We start from the raw sequence: 17,555 nt of genomic DNA, 5'->3' as shown, positions 1-17,555 counted from the left end.
GAGGCCTTCCTGGTGGGGGACGGAGGTGTATAGGGACTGGACATCCATGGTGAAAATAAGATGATGGGCGTCAGGGAACTTGAAATCATTGAAAAGATCCAGAGCGTGTGAAGTGTCACAGATTTCGGTAGGAAGGGACTGAACTAGGGGAGGACTAAGAGTCAAGATGTGCAGAGAAAAGTTCAGTGGGGCAGGAACAAGCTGAAACAATGAGCCCACCTGGGCAAGCGGGTTTGCGGATCTTGGGTAGGAGGCAAAACGGGAGGTGTGGGGTGCAGGAGCTTGTTCCTGCCGCACTCTTAATAATTTCTCCTTTCACTCCTCCCCTCTTCCTTCGAACAAAGGGTGTAGCCATGGGTCCCAGCTACGCCTGCCTGTTTGTCGGCTACGTGGAGCAGTCTATGCTCCAAGCCTATGCTGGTGACCGTCCCGCATTTTTCCTACGCTACATCGACGACTGCATTGGCGCTGCTTCCTGCATCCAGCCGAGCTCGTCAATTTCATCCACTTTACCTCCATCTTCCACCCTGCTGTTAAATTTACCTGGTCCATTTCCGGCACCTTCCACCCCCTTCTCAATCTTACTGTCTCTATCTCCAGAGACAGCTATCCACCAGTGTCTATTACAGTCCCACACACTCCCACAGCTACCTGGACTATACCTCGCCCCACCCTGTTACTTGTAAAAACACCATCCCCTTCTCTCAATTCCTCCGTCTCTGCCGCATCTGCTCTTAGGATGAGGCTTCTCATTCCAGAATGAAGGAGATGTCCTTCTTTTTCAAAGAGAGGGTCTTCCCTTCCTCCACCATCAACACTGCCCTCAACTTCATCTCTTCTATTTCACTCACGTCTACTCTTACCCCATCCTCCCGCCTCCCTACCAGAGATAGGGTTCCTCTTGTCCTCACCTACCACCCCACCAGCCTCTGTGTCCAGCACACAATTCTCCGAAACTTCCACCATCTCCACCCTTGCCACCCCACCCCCCACACTTTCTGCTTTCCGCAGGGATCGCTCCCTATGCGGCTCCCTTGTCCATTCGTCCCTCCCCACTGATCTCCCTCCTGGCCCTTTTCCTTGCAAGCGGAACAAGTGCTACACCTGCCCCTACACCTCCTCCTCGCTACCATTCAGGGCCCCAAACCGTCCTTCCAGGTGAGGCGACACTTCACCTGTGAGTCTGTTGGGGTCATTTACTGCGTCCGGCGCTCCCGGTGCGGCCTCCTGTATATCAGCGAGACCCGATGTGGCTTGGAGACCACTTCACCGAGCAGCTACGTTCCATCCGCTAGAAAAAGCGGTATCTCCCTGCGGCCACTCATTTTAATTCCATTTCCCATTCCAATATGTCCATCCATGGCTTCCTCTACTGTCGTGATGAGACCACACTTAAGTTGGAGGAACAACACCTTATATTCCGTTTGGGTAGCCTCCAACCTGATGGCATGAACATCGATTTCTCAAACTTCCAGTAATGCCCCACAACCCCTTCACCATTTCCCATCCCCTCCTCCCTCTCTCACCTCACCTCCTTGCCCGCCCATCGCCTCCCTCTGGTGCTCCTCCCCTCTTTTTCTTTCTTCCGTGGCTTCTGAATCTTTCACCAATCCACTTCCCAGCTCTTTACTTCATCCCTCCCCCTCCCGGTTTCACCTATCGCCTGGTGTTTCTCTCCCCCATCCCTCCACCTTTTAAATCTACTCCTCCGCTTTTTCTCTCCAGTCCTGCCGAGGAGTCTCGGCCCAAAATGTCGGCTGTTCACTCTTTTCCATAGATGCTGCCTGGCCTGCTGAGTTCCTCCAGCATTTTGTGTGCATTATTAGAATCAAGTTCTCCTCTACACAGTTAACAGCCTTTAAAATTCTGAACCTCTGTTAGTTCTCCCCAAGGTCCTTTGCCTGGGCTGAACACACTCAGCTCTGACCGCCTCTGCCTCCACGATCTCCTGGGTTTTACTGGGGCTTTGTCCCGTTTCCCAGCGCAGAGAATCGCGTTCGTACAAGGGAGGGGAGGTGTGGCACTTACAGTCTATCGAGACAATCCGGCGGCTGTTTCAGCCGGTGCCCTGCCCGTAGGAAGTCATAAATCTCGTGGTTCTGTATGCCAGGGTACGGTGTCATCCCCTGGGTGGCAATCTCCCACATCGTCACTCCGAAGGCCCACTGTGAACGGGGAGGGATGTGGATTAAACGGCAGGTCCCGTTATTCCATCGTGGCTGGTTTATTTCCCCTTTTTATCCCATTCTCCAGCCTTCTTCCGTCACCCCTACTAACCAAGAACCTGTCAACCTTCACTTTAAATATACCAAATGACCCGGCCTCCACAGCCGCCTGTGGCAACGAATTCCACAGACTCACGACCCTCTGGCTAAAGTGATTCTCCCTCATTGAAAGGGATGCCCTCTGGTCCTAGGCTCCCAACTATAGGAAGCATGCTCTCCAAGTCCACTCTATCTAAGCCTTTCAATATTCCATAGATTTCAACAGGTCCATTTACTGTCAGAGAAATGTATACAATATACATCCTGAAATTCTTTTTCTTCGCAAACATCCACAAAAACAGAGTGCCCCAAAGAATGAATGACAGTTAAATGTTAGAACCCCAAAGTACCCCCCCAGCTCCCCCTCCCATGCACAAGCAGCAGCAAAGCAACGACCCCCCCCCCACCAGCAAAAAAGCATCGGCACCATCCCCACCCCAACCCACCGAGCACTCAGTCGTGCAGCAAAGCATCAATAAAGACACAGGCTTGCAGTACCCCAAAGACTACTCATTCACCCGGTATTCGACATACCACAGGCTCTCTCTCTCCCCCAATAAAGGAACAAAGAGGTGTCCCCGTTTCACAGCGAGAGGGGAGACATAAGAAAACAATGCTCCGATTTGTGGTGTTTAAAGTCTGTTGCCTCACTTTTTCTGAGCTCTGAGCCCAAAGAACTCGGGTTTCAATCAGATCGTCCCTCATTCGTCTAAACTCCGGCAGGTACAGGTCCAGAACCAGCAAAAATGCCCCTTGAGGCTTTGAGGTACATGTGATAAGTAAACTAGAATCTTGGACGCTATGGGGAGTGCAGAGGAATTGGCCGAGGGTGGAGTAGCCATTATCAAAAGGAATGGCTCTAGTTCCATCTCCAGTTTTATCCCTTCAAAACCGTAGTGTCAAATGAGAAACGGCAACGGAGCTTTCAAAGATCAAAAGGTCGAAAGTAAATTAATTACCAAAGTACCTACATGTCACCATAGATTCATTTTCTTACAGGCCTTTGCAGTAGATACAAAGAAAGACAATAGAATCAAAGACAGGCAAGTAACCAACATGCAGAAGACAAACTGCGCAAATGCAGATCGATAGGTTAGATTGACTTTTGGTTGGATGGTTGGATAAATGGTTCGTTGGTGGTTGGATGGTTGGTTGGATGGTTGGATGGTTGGTTGGATGGTTGGATAGATGGTTCATTGGTTGGTTGGATGGTTGGATGGTTAGATGGTTGGATAGATGGTTCGTTGGTGGTTGGATGGTTGGTTGGATGGTTGGTTGGATGGTTGGATAGATGGTTCATTGGTGGTTGGATGGTTGGATAGATGGTTCGTTGGTGGTTGGATGGTTGGTTGGATGGTTGGTTGGATGGTTGGATAGATGGTTCGTTGGTTGGTTGGTTGGTTGGATGGTTGGATAGATGGTTCGTTGGTGGTTGGATGGTTGGTTGGCATCCATCCATCTGTCTTGAAGCATGATGGGTGATGATCATCATCACAAGCCTGGGTGGAAGGTGTGGAGATCCTGAGATGCCCAGTCGTCAAGATCCCCGTCTCAGCCTCACTGGTGTAGTCCAAAGGAAAGCTTATGAAGCAATACGTCTGTCACCAGCTCGGCTGCCGGAGCTGCCGGAAGGATGTCCGGTGACGTCCGGCCGCCTCAGGGGCTCCACTCCGGATTTGCTGTCTGGGTTTTACTCCCGTAGCTTTCGTCTCTCTCGAGGCTGCCCGCAAGGCAGTGGGGCTATTTACCCATCGCTGGGGATCTGGTTCACGAGCACCAGGGCGTGTCCACACATCGGTGAGCCTGCGTGCTACGTGTTCAGGGGCCGGACCTCCTCCCCGTCCTCTGTAGCTCAGCCCGAGTCGGAGAGGAGTTCGGTTTCCGTGTGTCGCCGGTGAGGAGGCACGACGGGAGGCTTGCTGTAGGAGAGACTGTGTACTGGCAGGGACAGACTGACACATTCAGCTCTCCTGTTCCCAAGTCCGCTCACCAGCGGTGGGAGCTGAGAGTGAGAGCGACAAGCACGACCCACAACACGACCACACTAGACACGTCACAACAACCATTTTGACACCCATAGATAGGTTAGATAGATAGATAGACAGCTAGGTAGATAGATAGACAGATAGATATTAAGAACGTGAGTTGTAGGGTCCTTGAACGTGGGCCCATAGATTGCAGAATCAGTTCAGAGTTGAGGTGAGTGAAGTTATCCGCGCTGGTTCAGGAGCCTGATGGTTGAGGGGTAATAACTGTTCCTGAACCTGGTGGTGTGGGATCGAAGACTCCTGTGCCTCAGCAAGGGAAAAGCATGGCCTGGTTGGTGGGGGTCTTTAATGATGCATTCTTCCTACTTTTTTTTAGTAGCAGAGCTGCTCGCTCGGTTACGGGGGAGGGCTTTTCCCGTGATGGACTGAGTTACACCACGGTTTTGTGGGCTTTGGAGATTCCGGTCTCTCGGCACAATGGCTCCCGCCATTTAATGTGACCACGGCTGACCCGCCCCAGGTCCCGGTTCCCCTTCTGCGTCACTTCGGCACGCCTGGCCTTTCAATAGCGTTCCCGTGTCTGTCGGTCCCCGAGCGAGGGAGGCCAAGAGGCCTTTGGCCTTCCCAAGCCGCAGGTGTCAGGGCAACCGTTGGGGAGGTTGGCGCGAGCTCGCAAGGTGGGGCGCCATGGTAGCGCAATGCCGACACAACAGCAGCAACCCGGGGGGGTTCAATTCCCAGCACTGCCTGTGAAGAGTTGGCGTTTCCTTCCTGCGACGGTGGGGGTTTCTTCTGGGTGTTTCCTCCCGTATTCCAGCTTCTTATGGGTTTGGTATAATTGGGCAGTGAGGGCCCGCTGGGCCAGAAATTACCGACCTGCATCCCTTAATAGAAATAATTTCAGGCTGATTGGCGGAAAGCACGGGGGAAACATCACAGGCAAGTTCTTTACTCAGAAGGGTCTCGGCCCGAAAGGTCGACTGTACTTTTTTTTCTATGGATGCTGCCTGGCCTGCTGAGTTCCTCCTGCATTTTGTGTGAGTGTGTTGCTTTGGATTTCCAGCGTCTGCAGATTTTCTCTTGTTTGTGATTTGAACGCCCGGGGTGGTGGTAGAGGCAAACATATTAGGGGCATTTGTACAACTCTCGGGGGAGGGAACATGGATGATAGAAAAATGGAGGGCGACAGCTGGGGGGGGGTGGGGGAGAAGAGTTCGATTGATCTCAGAGCAGGTAGAAAGGTCAGCAGAACTTTGTGGGCCGAAGGGCCTGTGCTGTATGATCTAAGGGGATGGGACTCTGGTTGGTCGGTGGCTCCATTCATTCACTCACCAACGCCTACCGTGCTTCACGTTGAAAAGCCTAGCTGCCTTTTCCCTACCTCTGTAGACATAAATACACAGGAAAATGGGAGCAGAAGTGAGCCTCTTGGCCTCTCAGGGCTGTCCTGCCATTAAGTAGGGTTCCTCCACCCTGGGCCAATCCCTCTTCCATTGACCCTCAAGATACAAGATTTAAATTTACCGTATATACCACATGTACAGTGAGATGTTGTTAACAACCACCACACAATCCAGCACCTACATAGGCCATAAGATACAGGAGCAGAATTAGGCCATTTGGCCCATCGAGTCTGCTCCCTTAGAATCTTATACGCTTCAGTATGGTTGCCCCCTCAACCTGCTAAAGTCCGAAGAAAGCAAATTTAACCCTTTTAACCCTCAAGGCACACACTCAGCGATTCAGGAACAGCTTCTTCCCCTCTGCCGTCCAATTTCTGAATGGACACTGAACCCATGAACACTACCTCACTACATTATTATTTCTATTTTTGCTCTACTTATTTATTAGAATCAGATTTATTATCTCCAGCATGTGTCATGAAATTTGTTACTTTAGCAACAGCAGTTCATTGCAATATATAATATAGAAGGAAAAAAATAAGTAGATCAACTACAGTATACATATATCAAATAGATTAAAAATCATGCGAAAAAACAGAAATAATATATAATTTAAAAAGTGAGCTAGTATCCAAGTCCATTCAGAAATCCGATGGCAGAGGGGAAGAAGCTGTTCCTGAATCGCTGAGTGTGTGCCTTCAGGCTCCTGTACCTCCTTCCTGATGGTAACAGTGAGAAAAGGGCATGTCCTGGGTGCTGGAGGTCCTTAATAATGGACGCTGTGTTTCTGAGACACTGCTCCCCAAAGATGTCCTGGGTACCTTGTAGGCTAGTACCCAAGATGGAGCCGACTAGATTTACAACCTTCTGCAGCTTCTTTCGGTCCTGTGCAGTAGCCCCTCCATACCAGACAGTGATGCAGCCTGTCAGAATGTTCTCCACAGTACAACAATAGAAGTTTTTGAGTGTATTTGTTGACATGCCAAATCTTTTCAAACTCCTAGTGAAGTATAGTCACTGTCTTGCCTTCTTTATAACTGCATCGATATGTTGGAACCAGGTTAGGTCCTCAGAGATCTTGACACCCAGGAACTATTTAAGATATTTACTGTAATTCACAGTTTTTTTCCTCTCTGTTATTATGTACTGCATTATACTGCTACCACAAAGTTAACAAGTTCCACGTCATTTGTCGGCGGTATTAAACCTGATTCCTATTTAATCGTACATGACAGGACTACCATGTCATCCTGGGAGTTAGCCTAGCCCCGGTCTTCTAGACCGACTCCAATGCTAACCAACTCTTCAGCAGATCAGATTTGACCTACTTATGCCTGCCAGAGGCGAGCTGGTCCCATTGTAGTGAATTCCTGCCACAGCTTTACCAAAGCAACGCACAAAACGCTGGAGGAACTCAATCGGTCAGACAGCATCTGTGGAGCTGAGATCCTGCATCAGAACTGGAAAGGAGGGGGCAAGAGGCCAGAATAAGGTGGGGAGGGGAGGGAAGGGAAGGGAGGACAGGGTGACAGGTAAAGCCAGGTGAGGAACAAGGAGGGCGGATGAAGCAAGAGGCTGGGTGGTGATTGGCCGAAATGCTGAAGGACTGAAGAAGGAGGAATCTGATTGGAGAGGAGAGTGGCAGAAAAGGAAGGAGGAGGGGCAGCAGAGAGAGGTGATGGGCAGCTGAGAGGGTAAGAGGGAGAAATTACCGGAACCTATCAAAATTAATGCTCATGCCGTGAGGAAGTTGCTTCAATGCTAAGCAGCGTTTACATAGAAACATAGAAACATAGAAAATAGGTGCAGGAGTAGGCCATTTGGCCCTTCGAGCCTGCACCGCCATTTATTATGATCATGGCTGATCATCCAACTCAGAACCCTGCACCAGCCTTCCCTCCATACCCCCTGATCCCCGTAGCCACAAGGGCCATATCTAACTCCCTCTTAAATATAGCCAATGAACTGGCCTCAACTGTTTCCTGTGGCAGAGAATTCCACAGATTCACCACTCTCTGTGTGAAGAAGTTTTTCCTAATCTGGGTCCTAAAAGGCTTCCCCTTTATCCTCAAACTGTGACCCCTCGTTCTGGACTTCCCCAACATCGGGAACAATCTTCCTGCATCGAGCCTGTCCAATCCCTTTAGGATTTTATACGTTTCAATCAGATCCCCCCTCAATCTTCTAAATTCCAACGAGTACAAGCCCAGTTCATCCAGTCTTTCTTCATATGAAAGTCCTGCCATCCCAGGAATCAATCTGGTGAACCTTCTTTGTACTCCCTCGATGGCAAGGATGTCTTTCCTCAGATTAGGAGACCAAAACTGCACACAATACTCCAGGTGTGGTCTCACCAAGGCCTTGTACAACTGCAGTAGTACCTCCCTGCTCCTGTACTCGAATCCTCTCGCTATAAATGCCAGCATACCATTCGCCTTTTTCACCGCCTGCTGTACCTGCATGCCCACTTTCAATGACTGGTGTATAATGACACCCAGGTCTCGTTGCACCTCCCCTTTTCCTAATCGGCCACCATTCAGATAATAATCTGTTTTCCTATTTTTGCCACCAAAGTGGATAACTTCACATTTATCCACATTAAATTGCATCTGCCATGAATTTGCCCACTCACCCAACCTATCCAAGTCACCCTGCATCCTCTTAGCATCCTCCTCACAGCTAACACTGCCGCCCAGCTTCGTGTCATCCGCAAACTTGGAGATGCTGCATTTAATTCCCTCATCCAAGTCATTAATATATATTGTAAACAACTGGGGTCCCGGCACTGAGCCTTGCGGTACCCCACTAGTCACTGCCTGCCATTCTGAAAAGGTCCCATTTATTCCCACTCTTTGCTTCCTGTCTGCTAACCAATTCTCTATCCACATCAATACCTTACCCCCAATACCGTGTGCTTTAAGTTTGCACACTAATCTCCTGTGTGGGACCTTGTCAAAAGCCTTTCGAAAATCCAAATATACCACATCCACTGGTTCTCCCCTATCCACCCTACTAGTTACATCCTCAAAAAATTCTATGAGATTCGTCAGACATGATTTTCCTTTCACAAATCCATGCTGACTTTGTCCAATCATTTCACCGCTTTCCAAATGTGTTGTTATCACATCTTTGATAACTGACTCCAGCAGTTTCCCCACCACCAACGTTAGGCTAACCGGTCTATAATTCCCCGGTTTCTCTCTCCCTCCTTTTTTAAAAAGTGGGGTTACATTAGCCACCCTCCAATCCTCAGGAACTAGTCCAGAATCTAACGAGTTTTGAAAAATTATCACTAATGCATCCACTATTTCTTGGGCTATTTCCTTAAGCACTCTGGGATGCAGACCAACTGGCCCTGGGGATTTATCTGCCTTCAATCCCTTCAATTTACCCAACACCACTTCCCTACTAACATGTATTTCGCTCAGTTCCTCCATCTCACTGGACCCTCTGTCCCCTACTATTTCTGGAAGATTATTTATGTCCTCCTTAGTGAAGACAGAACCAAAGTAATTATTCAATTGGTCTGCCATGTCCTTGCTCCCCATAATCAATTCACCTGTTTCTGTCTGTAGGGGACCTACATTTGTCTTTACCAGTCTTTTCCTTTTTACATATCTATAAAAGCTTTTACAATCAGTTTTTATGTTCCCTGCCAGTTTTCTCTCATAATCTTTTTTCCCCTTCCTAATTAAGCCCTTTGTCCTCCTCTGCTGAACTCTGAATTTCTCCCAGTCCTCAGGTGAGCCACTTTTTCTGGCTAATTTGTATGCTTCTTCTTTGGAATTGATACTATCCCTAATTTCTCTTGTCAGCCACGGGTGCACTACCTTCTTTGATTTATTCTTTTGCCAAAATGGGATGAACAATTGTTGTAGTTCATCCATGCAATCCTTAAATGCTTGCCATTGCATATCCACCGTCAATCCTTTAAGTGTCATTTGCCAGTCTATCTTAGCTAATTCACATCTCATACCTACAAAGTTACCCCATTTAAGTTCAGAACCTTTGTTTCTGAATTAACTATGTCACTCTCCATCTTAATGAAGAATTCCACCATATTATTGTCACTCTCCATCTTAATGAAGAATTCCACCATATTATGGCCACTCTTACCCAAGGGGCCTCTCACGACAAGATTGCTAATTAACCCTTCCTCATTGCTCAAAACCCAGTCTAGAATAGCCTGCTCTCTAGTTGGTTCCTCGACATGTTGGTTCAAAAAACCATCCCGCATACATTTCAAGAAATCCTCTTCCTCAGCACCTTTACCAATTTGGTTCACCCAATCTACATGTAGATTGAAGTCACCCGTTATAACTGCTGTTCCTTTATTGCACACATTTCTAATTTCCTGTTTAATACCATCTCCGACCTCACTACTACTGTTAGGTGGCCTGTACACAACTCCCACCAGCGTTTTCTGCCCCTTAGTGTTATGCAGCTCTACCCATATCGATTCCACATCTTCCCAGTTTATGTCCTTCTTTTCTATTGCGTTAATCTCTTCTTTAACCAGCAACGCCACCCCACCTCCTTTTCTTTCATGTCTATCCCTCCTGAATATTGAATATCCCTGAACGTTGAGCTCCCATCCTTGGTCACCCTGGAGCCATGTCTCTGTGATCCCAACTATATCATAATCATTAATAACAATCTGCACTTTCAATTCATCCACCTTATTACAAATGCTCCTTGCATTGACACACAAAGCCTTCAGGCGCTCTTTTACAACTCTCTTAGCCCTTATACAATTATGTTGAAAAGTGGCCCTTTTTGATGCTTGCCCTGGATTTGTCGGCCTGCCACTTTTACTTTTCTCCTTACTACTTTTTGCTTCTACCCTCACTTTACACCCCTCTGTCTCTCTGCACTGGTTCCCATCCCCCTGTTGTGAACTAACCTCCCCTCGCCTAGCCTCTTTAATTTGATTCCCACCTCCCAACCATTCTAATTTAAAGTCACCTCAGTAGCCCTCGCTAATCTCCCTGCCAGGATATTTAATTTCACAGCGGGAAATAAAGAGAAAGCTAATTCCCGTCCAAGCCCCCACCCCGACCCAGAGAAGTGTGTTAAAGTCCGGCTCACCACGTCGCTCTTCGTGGTGAAGATCATCTCTGCCATGCTCTCCATCGCCATCCACTTCACCGGCATCTTCGAAACCGCCGTCTGGCGGTAGTAGTTGCTGGCGTAGATCTTCTTGGACAAGCCGAAATCCGCCACGCAGACCCGCATGCTACCGCACAGCCTGCAGGGGGTGGCGGGGGGGGGGCAAAGCACAGTGGGATGGATATTAGAGTGAGGGGTCTATTCGTGTACTCAGGTAGAAAGCTGTCGTCCGATTCTGTCTATAGAGCATGGATAGTTATCACTTTGAGTGTGATAGATAAATACAGACTTTTATTATTATTTTTTGGGATTTGCACAGTTTTTCTCCTTTGCACACCAGTTGCTTGTCAGTCCAAGGACAATTTTTCATTGATTCTATTGTATTTCTTTGTTCTACCGTGAATGCCCACTAGAAAATGAATCTCGGTGTTCATATCTGGTGACGTACAGTATTGTGCAAAAGTCTTAGGCACATCAGATATACAGCTGGGGTGCCCAAGACTTTTGCACAGTAATCTTATGTGTTGCACTGTACTGCTGCAAAAAAAAATCAAATTTCATGGCTTCTAGATAGATATTTTATTGCTCAAAAGGAAATGACAGTGCCACAGTAGCGTTACAAGTGCACAGGTATACAAATATTAGAAGAGAAGTAAGAAAGAATAAAAATAAGTTACCTCAAACAGTCTAACAGGAGGGTCATCACTTCCCCCCGCAGTAGGTTGACTCATTATAGAGCCTAACGGCCCAGGGTAAGAATGACCTCGTATCGCGCTCTGTGGAACAGCACAGCTGTCTCAGTCTGTTACTAAAAGTGTTCCTCTGTTCAGCCAAGGTGGCATGCAGAGGGTGAGAAACGTTGTCCAGAATTGCCAGGATTTTCCGTAGGGTCCTTTGTTCTATCACAGCCTCCATTGTGTCCAGTTTGACTCCAATAACAGAGCCAGCCTTTCTAATCAGTTTATTGAGCTTGTTGGCATCACCGTGTTGATGCCACTGCCCCAGCACACCACCACATTGAAGATTGTACAGGCCGAAGGATCAAAAATATCACTTCTAAATTTAAACTTAATATAGTTTGGGAAAACCATTGGAGTGTAGTTGGAGGATTGATTTCCTTCCAGTTCAATAACATGGATCTTCTGGCCATTAAAGTAACAAATGTTATCATCCGACAGGCTGAAGAAGATAAAGATCTATGTTCTACCATTGGCAATCCAAAAATTGCCGTAATAGGATGGAGTTGTAAATCAAAACACAGAACTGTTGAGATAATATCAAAAATATCTTCCAATATTTTTCTAGAAGAGGACAGGACCAAAACATATGAGTTAAAGAATTCGGTTAAATTTGAAGAAACTTGGAAACCCTTTATGCAACATTTTTGTATGATGTAATTTGACTTTTCTGAATCTTCCTTATTAACTTAAAATATACGAATAGAGGAGCAGAGTTGACGACATTACTGAACGTGTTGGATTTAAGATATTGGTCTAGCCCTGTTTTGTTCCGTTTGATTTTTTTGTGTTAGTATTTAGCTCTTTTTTTGGGGGGGAGGGGGTTTTCTTTGTACATTATTTTTTTTCTTTTTATTTATTTTTCTTTTTTATGATTAATTTTATCATGAGTTTGGAAGTCTGTTATACCTATGTTATTTGAAATCTTTTTTGTATATGTTTATTAATTATAAGATTACCCCAATCTCTTTGTATCAACATAGTTATTTTGTTTATGATTTTGAAAATTAATAAAAAGATTTAAAAAGAAAGAAAGAAGATTGTACTGGTGACAACAGACTGGCAGAACGTGTGAAGGAGAGGCCTGCATACTCCAAAGGGCCTCAGCCTCCTCAGGAAGTAGAGGCGACTATTCTATACAGCAAATTTCATGATGTATGTGAGTGACGATAAGCCTGATTCTGATATGGGTCTCTATTGTGGACCGAGAGCAGGAAGGGGGCAGGGAGAGGGGAATCGTTATCTAAGTGAGGAGCAACACCCCAAAATGCTGGAGGAGCTCAGCAGGCCGGGCAGCACCTATGGAGAGCAAACAGTCGACGCCTCGGGCCGAGGCCCTTCATCAGGACTGAGAAGGGAGGGGGGAGAAGTCAGAGTAAGAAGGTGGGGGCGCAGAGCAAGAAGATGTACAAGGTGGCAGGTGATGGGTGGAACTGGAAGAGGGGAGTGGTGAAGTAAGGAGCTGGGAACTCGATTGGTGAAAGGGAGAAAGGGCTGGAGAAGGGGGAATCTGATAGGAGGGGACAGAAGACCATGGAAGAAGGGGAAGGGGGAGGAGCACCAGAGGGAGGTGAGGAGATAAGGTGAGAGAGGGAAGAATGGGGAAAGGTGAAGTTGAGGTGGGGGGGGCAATTATCTAAAGTTTGAGAGATCGATTCATGCCATCAGGTTGGAGGCTACCCAGACGGAATATAAGGTGTTGCTCCTCCAACCTGAGTGTGGCCTCATCGCAGCAGTAGAGGAGGCCGTGGACTGACATGTTGGAATGGGAATGGGAAGTGGAGTTGAAAATGGGCGTCTGCCAGGAAATCTGGCTTTCACCTCATTTCATCTGGGTAGCCCCAACCTAACAGCATGAACATCAAATGCTCTAATTTCCGGTAATATCTCCCCCTCCCCTTCCCTCCTTTTCCATTCCCGTCTTACCCCTTTCTCTTCTCGTCATCTGCCCATCATCTCCCTCTGGTTCCCCTCTTCCCTCCCTTTCTCCTGTGGTCCACTCTCCTCTCCAATCAAATTTCTTCTTCTTCCTCAGCCCTTTACCTCTTCCGCCTATCACCTCCCAGCTTCTTACTTCATCCGTCCCTCCGCCCCACCATCCGGCCACCTTCCCCCGCACCTGGTCTCACCTATCACCTGTCAGCTTGTACTCCCACCCCTTCCCTCGCCCCCCTCCCTCACCCTCTTATTCTGGCTCCTTCCCCCTCATTTCCAGTCCTGAAGAAGGGTCCCGGCCCGAAACGTCAGCTGTTTATTCCCCTCCACAGATGCCGCCTGGGCTGCTGAGCATTTTGTGCGAGCTGCTCCGGATTTCCAGCACCTGCAGAACCTCTTGTGTTTCTGATCTGATCTTTTATCTTCCTCAGTTTTTTGACATGTTGGATTTACCGTAAACCAAATGGGCGTTACGTAGCACACCCCCCCCCCAACTCTGAACAGCAGCTGACGGCCACATTCAGCATTGGTTAACATCATTTCCAGTACGTTACAAGTGTAAAGGAGAACGAAATAATTGTACTCCAGATCCGATGCAGAACAAAAAAAAACACATTAATAAAAAACCCTCCATAGCACAGCTTTCCGGTGAAATGATATCGTCTCTGTTAAATAGGGGCCGTGGACAACTCTGATTTGACGGAGACAGAAGTGAGAAGGCACAGAGGAACATCCGGAGAATTTCTGAAATGCCCAGTTCGCTGCCGTTGTTACTGGGCGATCGAGAATCTCCGGAGGGAAGGCCCCAAAATCCCCGGCTTTGCCTGCTGCTGGTGGCCGAGGCTGAGGTCGAAGCGTTCGGGTAGAGATGGCGCTCGGTGCTCGGTGTCGGAGGGCTGATCGGAGGCTCGAAGTTTTCGGATGACTCAGAGTCGGACTGTGGTCGGGCACGGCAGGGAGAGTTTTCTTCCTTCTCCCGTCTGCGTGAGATGTGGGACTTTCGAGAGACTTTGAACTTTTTTACTGTGCCATGGCCTGTTCTTCATCAAGTTATGGTATTGTTGCACTGTTGTAACTATATGTTATAATTATGTGGTTTTTGTTAGTTTTTCAGTCTTGGTCTGCCCTGCGTTTCTGTGATATCACACCGGAGGAATATTGTATCATTTCTTAACACGCATGCATGACTAAATGACAATAAAAGAGGACTGCATGTCCTCATAATCTAATCTAATCTAAATATAAATACATGCGATAGCTCGTATACACATCGATTGATGGTATGTCCATAAAGTGATGCTGGGCACAGGAGTGTCTGTAGATAAAGTGACTCTGACAGGAAATGATAAAGTAGTGGTGGTTGGGCGGTGTGGAGGGGTGGGTCAGTGGGTGGAGGTGTTGATCAGCCTTATTGCTTGGGGAAAGGAACTGTTTTTGAGTCTGGTGGTCCTGGTGTGTGGGTGGTGGGGTGGAGATATGTCCCTACCACCCTACCAGAGGAGGTGTGAGGCACTCCCTACCCCTCGCTAGCCTGAGGGTTACCCTTGGGCAAGGTGTAGCACCTGCTTAGCCCCCCCTCCCCCCGATCAGGGTCACGTGAACCCATGGGAGCAGGTGGTGGACGGTCGTACGAGCAGTCGGAGCAGTTCGCAATCGTGGTTATGCGACCACTGACACCAGCGGACGATCTCTGCTGATAATGGCTGGGGGGGGGGGGTCACCCGTCTCGTAAAGACACTGCCCAGAAGAAGGCGATGGCAAGCCACTTCGGTAGAAAAATTTGCCGAAACGGCCATGGTTTTGAAGAGAGCATGATCACCTGTGCCACAGGGTGTGGCATACATTGAGCAAATGCTTCTGCTATGCAGCCTCCCCCCCCCCCCCCAATGGGAGTGGGACAAACAGCCCGTGAGCAGGGTGGGTGGGATCCTTCATGATGTTACTGGCCCTTTTCCAGCACCCCTTTCTGTATGTGTGTGTGTATATATATATATATATGTCCTTGATGGTGGGGAGGGGAGGCTGGTGTCGGTGGTGCGCTGGACAGTTGTAGAGGCTTCCTGCCTGGCGCAGTGCAGTGCCCGTACCCTGCCGTGATGCAGCTTGCTAGGATGCTCTCTACTATAGAACGACCCGAGCATAGATGTGCAAAGTCCGGCTCGCCCCAGCAAGCTCTGAACGACATCCGATGGTCACTCTCCTCAACGCCCTCCTCCCTCCCACCCACTCTCCACTCACATGCAGTTCCGAGCTGCCAGGTCCCTGTGCAGGAAGCCTCGATTACTCAGATACTCCATCCCAGCGGCTATGTCCACCATGAACTTCAACAGAATCTGCACTGGCAAATGCTAGGAAGAGGGGGTGGGAAGAGGTAGAACCCAAACGTGAGTATATCCCTTCCAGTTACCAGTCAGCCAACACATTGTTCAATGCCAGTTAATCACTAATACAAGAGGTGCTGTGGATGCCAGTCGGTTAATAGGGCAACGTAAATTATCCTGCGGTTAGGATCGGGTTAAATTGGGGGGGATTGCAGGGCAGTGCGGCTGAAAGGAAGCATCTATTCCACACTGTATCTAGACAGATAGACAGATAGATAAGACAGTCAGATAGACAGACAGATATAGATAGAAAGAAGATAGCGAGATAGACAGATTGATAGCTAGATAGCTAAAGTGGTCGGATAGACAGCCAGACACAGACAGAGAGATATAGATAGACAGAATGATAGAAGATAGAGACAGATAGATAGCCAGAAAGATAAAGTGGTCGGGTAGATAGACAGACGCAGGCAGAGAGAGATATAGATAGATGTGGCACGTGGCCAAGTGGTTAAGGCGTTGGACTAGCGATCTGAAGGTTGCGAGTTCGAGCCCCAGCCGAGGCAGTGTGTTGTGTCCTTGAGCAAGGCACTAAACCACACAGTGCTCCTGCACGTTTATAGCCCAGCGGCGGCAGCTGGTGAAAGACAAGACAGGATAGACAGGTAGACAGATAGCTAGATAGAGAAAATGGTCAGATAGACAGAGAGATACAGACAGGCAGATATAGATGAGATAGCTATAGAGTGAATAGATAGACAAGATAGAGAGATACAGATAGAATGAAAGATAGTTAAGATAGATAGTTAAATCAATATCTATAGATAGACAGATAGATAAATAGACAGACAGATGGATGGACAGATGGGTAGACAGATAGAGTAGATAGATAGATAGATAAATAGACAGACAGATGAATGAATGAATAAATAAAAACACACACAAAATGCTGGAGGAACTCAGCAGGTCATGCAGCATCTGTGGGGAGGAATAAAGAGTCGGTATTTTGAGCCTTCATCAGGACTGGAAGAAAAGTGGAGGGGTTTGCAGAAGCCAGAATAAGAAGGTGGGGTGAGGAGGAGGAGGAGTACAAGATTTCAGCCGGTAGGTGAGACCAGGTGAGGGGGAGGGGGACCAAGAGGAAAGAAGCTGGGAGCTGATTGGTGGATGAAGAAGGAGGGATCTGATAGGAGAGGAGAGTGGGCCAGGAGGAGAAAGGGAAGGGGGGGCTGCAGAGGGAAGTGACGGGCTGGCGAGGAGAAGGGGGTAAGAGGGGAGTCCAAATGGCAAGAGGAAAAGGATGGGGGGGCAAATATAGAAGAAGTTTATTGTCACTGAGTCTGGAGAATTCCACACTGGTGCATTGTAAGAAGGACGGGCACGGTTGGGAATTTAGAGGGATGAGGGGGGATCTGATTGAAACATATAAGATTATTAAGGGATTGGACACGCTAGAGGCGGGAAACATGTTCCCAATGTTGGGCGGGGGGGGTCCAGAACCAGAGGCCACAGTTTAAGAATAAGGGGTAGGCCATTCAGAACAGAGTTGAGGAAAAACTTTTTCACACAGAGGGTCGTGGTTCTGTGGAATGCACTACCTCAGAAGGCAGTGGAGGCCAATTCTCTAGATTCTTTCAAGAAAGAGATAGATAGAGTGCTTAAAGATAGTGGAGTGAAGGGATTTGGGGAGAAGGCAGGGAAAGGGTACTGATTGTGGATGATCAACCATGATCACAGTGAATGGTGGTGCTGGCTCGAAGGGCTGAATGGCCTACTCCTGCACCTATTGTCTATTGCC

General features: G+C 48.0%; 1 protein-coding gene across 2 annotated transcripts in view; it reads right to left on the bottom strand.

Annotated features, from left to right (window-relative positions):
• Positions 1 to 17,555, bottom strand: part of LOC140188841 (tyrosine-protein kinase receptor UFO-like) — an 87,448-nt gene that overhangs the window by 7,934 nt on the left and 61,959 nt on the right. Inside the window, exons 10-12 of one of the 2 annotated variants that reach the window (XM_072245493.1) lie at positions 15,675 to 15,784; positions 10,744 to 10,903; positions 2,029 to 2,165 (exon numbers count right to left, since the gene is read on the bottom strand). In XM_072245493.1, the coding sequence (XP_072101594.1) occupies positions 2,029 to 2,165; positions 10,744 to 10,903; positions 15,675 to 15,784 (407 nt within the window). The remainder of the gene's footprint in view (positions 1 to 2,028; positions 2,166 to 10,743; positions 10,904 to 15,674; positions 15,785 to 17,555) is intronic. The other variant, XM_072245494.1, reaches the window with a different exon arrangement.

The sequence above is a fragment of the Mobula birostris genome, chromosome 28 (assembly GCF_030028105.1).
Source record: "Mobula birostris isolate sMobBir1 chromosome 28, sMobBir1.hap1, whole genome shotgun sequence".
In the NCBI taxonomy this organism is placed as follows: domain Eukaryota; kingdom Metazoa; phylum Chordata; class Chondrichthyes; order Myliobatiformes; family Myliobatidae; genus Mobula; species Mobula birostris.
Note: the sequence above shows the minus strand (reverse complement) of the source record. Positions and strands in the feature narration are given on the sequence as shown.